This window comes from Gekko japonicus, unplaced genomic scaffold, assembly GCF_001447785.1.
Source record: "Gekko japonicus isolate JY-2015 unplaced genomic scaffold, Gekko_japonicus_V1.1 scaffold261, whole genome shotgun sequence".
Lineage (NCBI taxonomy): Eukaryota > Metazoa > Chordata > Lepidosauria > Squamata > Gekkonidae > Gekko > Gekko japonicus.
In genome coordinates this window covers 771,826-777,760 of record NW_015172558.1, presented here as the reverse complement: position 1 = coordinate 777,760, position 5,935 = coordinate 771,826, and the positions used below count along the sequence as shown (strand labels likewise).

The 5,935-nt window shown below is 47.1% G+C and overlaps 1 protein-coding gene across 1 annotated transcript in view; it reads right to left on the bottom strand.

The window, feature by feature from the left end:
- LOC107118832 (chromosome unknown open reading frame, human C2orf73) overlaps positions 1-5,777 on the bottom strand; it is a 43,283-nt gene extending 37,506 nt beyond the window's left edge. Inside the window, exon 1 of the mRNA XM_015421207.1 lies at positions 5,548-5,777. Within this exon, the coding sequence (XP_015276693.1) occupies positions 5,548-5,777 (230 nt within the window). The remainder of the gene's footprint in view (positions 1-5,547) is intronic.
- Between the last annotated feature and the right edge of the window lie 158 nt (positions 5,778-5,935).

Sequence of the window (5,935 nt, the reverse complement as noted above, 5' to 3'; positions counted from 1 at the left end):
CCTCCAGCGCCAGAGACTTGTAGAGGAAGAGTCAAACTTTGGGGACTCACCCGTGCACCAGAGGGCCAAGGCAGCAGGAGGCAAGAAGCCTGGGCGAGCTGAGCTCCTCCATGCCTGGCAGAAGATGAGGTGCAGAGGCGAGAGGTGGGCAAGCAGAAGAGGCACTCAGCCAGCCGCACAAGCTGCGTGCAAAGAAACTCCCACCGCCCCAAGCTTCAGGCCTGCCTCGTTAACGGAGTGCGGAGGCCAGACTCGCAAATGAGAAAAAGCAAGCTCAGGGTTCGTGGGTCGCATTTTGGGCTGTGGAAGAGGAACTGGCTCCATTCCTGTTCTCTCGAGTTCCTGTGCTTTTGGTTTTGCTTTTTGCCAATCCGCCTCCCAAGACTGCTCCAGGTGCTCCGGCCTGAGGGCTGCTGGGGGCGGAGCTCGAGTGCTCATTACTTGTGGAGCTGATGCTCAATGTCTCCAGCTGCTCCGCCACCTTCCCTTCCCTTGGTTTGCTGGGGGAGCCCGAGCAAGCTGACTGCTGGAGGGAAGGAGAGGCAGTTTAAACTACCTTCCCTTCCCTTGGCTTGCTCAGGATCCCCACAGCTGCAGAAAGCCCAAGCAAGCCGGCTGCTGGAGGGATGTGCATTCAGGCCCCATTCAGAATTCTGAGGGCCGAATCAGATTCTCTGATCTGATTCGGCTTCCCGCAGTTCGGCCTCATTATATCCTATGGGCCATTGAAGTCAATGGCGAAAACATAGGCTATATTCTGGGGGCTGGAGGAGAAGGGGTTTGAGGGAGAGGCTCCAAAATTGCAGGGTAGCTGCTGGAGCCTCTCCCCAAGATACCAACCATGTTTCAGGAACGTTGAACCAGGGGGTCCAATTCTACGGGCCCCCAAACAGGTTGCCCACATCCCCTCCATTGTTCTCTATGGTGGGTGCTCCGGTGCGCTCTGGCAGGAACCGAGGCCTGCCTAAAACACTGCATTTCTCATCTTCTCCCAGGATTCAGAGTCACCTGGTGGAGTTGTCTCCAGTTTTCCCAGCCTCTTACAGCCACTCTACTCAGCCCATCCACCTCAGAGACTCCTAGTGCGAATTGCTGGGAGACTTCGTGTGCTGGAAGGTCTGTATGCTGTTGTCAGTAAGCAAGAAGCAATAGCTATATGGCTGAGGGGGGCAGAGTAAAAACAGAGACTGAAGGAAGAAAAGGAGAGGCAAAGACTAGGTGCCAAGAGAGAAAAGAGGCAGTTCCAAGGGACTCAAAGAGAAAAGAGGGCTTAATGTAATTTAGAAAGAGTATACTGGCTTAATTCAGCTATCACACGAAATTGTTTTTTGTTTTTTTTTAACGATCACTTAAATCCTGGTATGCATAGACAAATGCTGGTTTCATTGCCTTTTTGCCGTAGCCTGGAAGAGTATTACTTGAGAACAAGCCAGGACGTCTGCATTCATATATCACACAAAACCATAACAGAACAACTACAGATCCTGGTTCTACAGACTGTTGTTGTTCAGTTGCACAGTCAAGTCCGACTCTTTACGACCCCATGGACCAGATCACGCCAGGCCTTCCTATCTTCCGCTGTTCTCTGAAGTTTGCTCAATTTCATGTTCGTTGCATCTATGACACTGTCTAACCATCTCATCCTTTGCCGTCCCCGTCTTCTTTGGCCTTCAATCTTTCCCAGCATCAGGGTCTTCTCCAGTGAGTGCTCCCTTCTCATTTGGTGGCCAAAGTATTTGAGCTTCAGTTTCATTATCTGGCCTTCCAGGGAACAGTCAGGGTCGATTTCTTTTAGGATTGACTGATTTGATCTTGCAGTCCAAGGGACTCTCAAGAGTCTTCTCCAGCACCATAGTTCAAAAGAATCTATTCTTCGGCGCTCGGCCTTCCTTATAGTCCAACTCTCGCAGCCATACATGACTACTGAGAATACCATTGCTTTGACCATGCGGACTGTAAGTACCCATAGTTGGCAGAGCAGTCTGTATTCAGACAATCACACTAACCATGGTTAGTTAAGTTAAATTAAGTTAAGTAGCCTTTATTGGCATTGAAAAAAATTGATACAAGTTAATACAGTTTAAAAGGTAAGTTAAAACCACAACATACAAACCATGGTTAGTTTAATGAAACCATGATTTCATTCAGTGCCTGCATTATGTCTAAATTGTAACCAAATTTTGTTTTCCCACAGTTAACATAGTAGTACAGCCGTTTTGAGTGATTTGTGCATCCCTGAATGATATTCATAGCCCGTATGAAATGGAAAGATATGGGTTTATATCCTTGTACAACTTGCTGGCCTGCCAAGTGCAGAGAGATCTACTGGTCCCTTCCATGAAACCTTAATTTAATGAGTCCCAATCCAGTGCTCGGTGACTTGTGCATTGATAGCATGCATGAATTACTTTTTCACAATGCTCTGCCCACTTCTTACAGGGTACTGTTTGTTTTTCAGGGGTTTATTGCTGTTGTTTTTCTGGTTGCTTCTCCCCTCCCCCTCCCCTTAATTTCAGATCATGCCAACCTGCCGCTGGCACCATTGCTGATCCTGCAGGAGGGGGGCAGCCACCTATTAATCACTAATCTCTCTTGACTAATCCTGCTCTCTCCCCGTCTCTCTTTTCTGGGTAAGAGGATTCAGCTAGCAAACTGGCACACGGATTTCTAAGAATAAAAGAGTGGCAGGAAAGGCGGCTCCAGGGAACTTCAGGGAAATGAAATGCGACACATTGGTGTCACGGAGGGGAAAGTATGGCAGTGAAGCCCACTAGAGAATTAAAATTTTCTAAAAGAAAAATGTCCCATACCTTATGCAACCAACTTTGTAAGGATGGAGGACTTTTATTTTTCCAAAATTTAGCTATAAGGATTTTTGCCGCAGTAAATAATAAATTGATTAGCTGTTTCTTAGCGGTAGATATAGCCACATTTGGCCAGAGGTTTAATAGCATTAAAGTTGGGGTTACTGGCAGTTCCCAATCCGTTAATGTTTTAATTTGTTTTGCTACTTGAACCCAGAAATTATGTACATGCTTGCACTTCCACCAACAATGATAAAATGTGGCTTTTTCTTTGCATCCCTTCCAACATAAAGGAGAAAGCCGTGGTATCATATGGGTCAATTTGGCCGGGGTCATGTACCAACGTAAAACAACCTTTAAATTCGCTTCTTGCACATATGATACAAGTTAATACAGTTTAAAAGGTAAGTTAAAACCACAACATACAAACCATGGTTAGTTTAATGAAACCATGGTTTCATTCAGTGCCTGCATTATGTCTAAATTGTAACCAAATTTCGTTTTCCCCCAGTTAGCATAGTAGTACAGCCGTTTTGAGTAATTTGCTTTGTGCATCCCTGAATGATATTCATAAGAGACGCTCATATTCTGTAAGAGGTTGTTGTGGCGCGGTCTTAAAGTCTGAAGTTTCTATAAAATGACGTACCTGGAAATACTCAAACCATTTTAGTCGTACGTTATATTTTTTTTCAATGTCAATTTTTTCTAAAAGTTTTGTCTTGTGAATAATGTCTACGATTACCCGTATGAAATGGAAAGATATGGGTTTATATCCTTGTACAACTTGGTGGCCTGCCAAGTGCAGAGAGATCTACTGGTCCCTTCCATGAAACCTTATTTTAATGAGTCCCAATCCAGTGCTCAGTGACTTGTGCATTGATAGCATGCATGAATTACCTTTTCACAATGCTCTGCCCACTTCTTACAGGGTACTGTTTGTTTTTCAGGGGTTTATTGCTGTTGTTTTTCTGGTTGCTTCTCCCCTCCCCCTCCCCTTAATTTCAGATCATGCCAACCTGCCGCTGGCACCATTGCTGATCCTGCAGGAGGGGGGCAGCCACCTATTAATCACTAATCTCTCTTGACTAATCCTGCTCTCTCCCCGTCTCTATTTTCTGGGTAAGAGGATTCAGCTAGCAAACAGGCACACGGATTTCTAAGAATAAAAGAGTGCCAGGAAAGGCGGCTCCAGGGAACTTCAGGGAAATGAAATGCGACACATTGGTGTCACGGAGGGGAAAGTATGGCAGTGAAGCCCACTATGCTTCATGGAGGAGCAAGCCTCTCTAGATGTTGGGTGTGGCATCCAATGTAACCGAATGTCAGAGGTTCAAGTCTGCTAGTGTGACATATTAATTGGCCCCAGCTACACAGGAGACCCGCACCTAGACAGGGTCTTGGCTCATCCCAAGTGCAAGCATGCTCATCCCAAGTACAAGCATACTTGTGTACGCACGCGTACGACTTCAAAAAAGCCAGATGATTTTGAAGAATTAGATGACATTTCTAATGTCTCTCACAAAGAGCAAAAATTATGTTTGCCCATGCTTGTGATAAATGCCACCAGCAGACTTTTTTTTCTGGTTGAGGGAATTCACAGAGGGACAGCATTTTGCTTGTTGTCACAGACGTACACAGATCATTTGGGTCCAGGAAATCCTGATGAACAGTGTCCGGCAGAAGAAAACTTTGGGGACCGAGGAAGTCCTCTACTTGATCTTTGCCATTCTGCATTTCAGTTTAACAAGGGTCACCCTCGAGGAGTTTAACAAAGGATGCTTGTGGATTATCACAAAAGCTGTGTGTATTTGGAATGATAACAGCTCATTAGCAAGCCAGGCAAGAATGGGAATGAAATCCCCAGGGCTAGACATGCACAAAAGACCCAATGAAAATAAATCCGGTAGTCGGAAGGAACACGCTTCTCTTCATGCACTTGCTGTTCTGTCCATGGAAAGCCGCATCAAGTGTACAAAAATGAATTCATGATTCAGGAATAACACTGGTCCCTGAGAATGCCTCATTATATTTAGTTATTTACTTCATCTGTAGCACTGCTTTTTTCACCAACAGCGACCCAAAGCAGCTTACATTGTTCTCTTCTCCTCCATTTTACTCTCAGACCAAAAGGGTGTGTCTGGATGGAGTCACCCAGCAAGCTTCTGAGGCAGAGTAGGGATTCGAAGCTGGGTCGCTCGGTTCCTAGTCTGACACCCAAGGGCTACCAGGATTGTAACACGGAGGCAGGCAACGGGAAACCACCTCGGAACATCTCTGGCTTTGAAAGCCCCATGGGGTCACCATAACTCAGCTGTGACTTGATGGCAAAAATGTATTTTTAATTTATTTTTTTTGCTGGGTATCACTTTGAAATGTGAAAAATGGCTTATAGCTTATAGCTCTTGCCAACAAACAAATAAATAAAGGTTAACAAATGGCCAGAGCATACTCCCTCCCCCCATGTGATACATTACATAAGTTAATTCAGATGATACAGTTTCCAGCATCTAAATAGCTTTTCACTTGTGTTCCCCAGGTCATAATACTTCTGAAGCACGTATTTTAGCTCAATGTGTTATGTCTTGAGAGACATAATGGTAAAAGCTTGATCTACCATAGCTCATTATACGGATTGTAAATACTGACCAATGGTGTGTATTCTGGAGGGAATGGGTTCAGGCCCGTAGCCTCCATGGGGCCCATGGGGCCGGCCCCCCACTCGTTTTGTGGGCCCCCTCCCTACCGATCCTCTGCTCCCCGGGGGGCTTGGCTGGCGGGATCCTCTCTTCGCCCCCAGTCAGCCGCGCTGAGGCGCAGGACGCGGCAGAAGAGCGGCCGGAGCTCGGCGAGGGAGAGTCCGAAGGCGCCTGCTCGCTTGCCCGGTCCCGGCTTTAAAGAAGCCGTGTGCGCGCGCTGGGCTGCAGGCAGGCGTTGCCGAGTGGCCCGGGCGCCACGGGAGGAGGGGGCGCCCATCCTGAGCGAAGCCCCCTGGGACGCCCCCTCCTCCTGCGTCCGGGCCACTTGGCGGCGCCTGCCTGCAGGCCAGTGTGCGTGGCTCCTTTAAAGCCGGGACCAGGCGAGTGAGCAGGCGCCTTTTACCTTTACGGTTTGCCATCGCTTTCGTCCCAAGG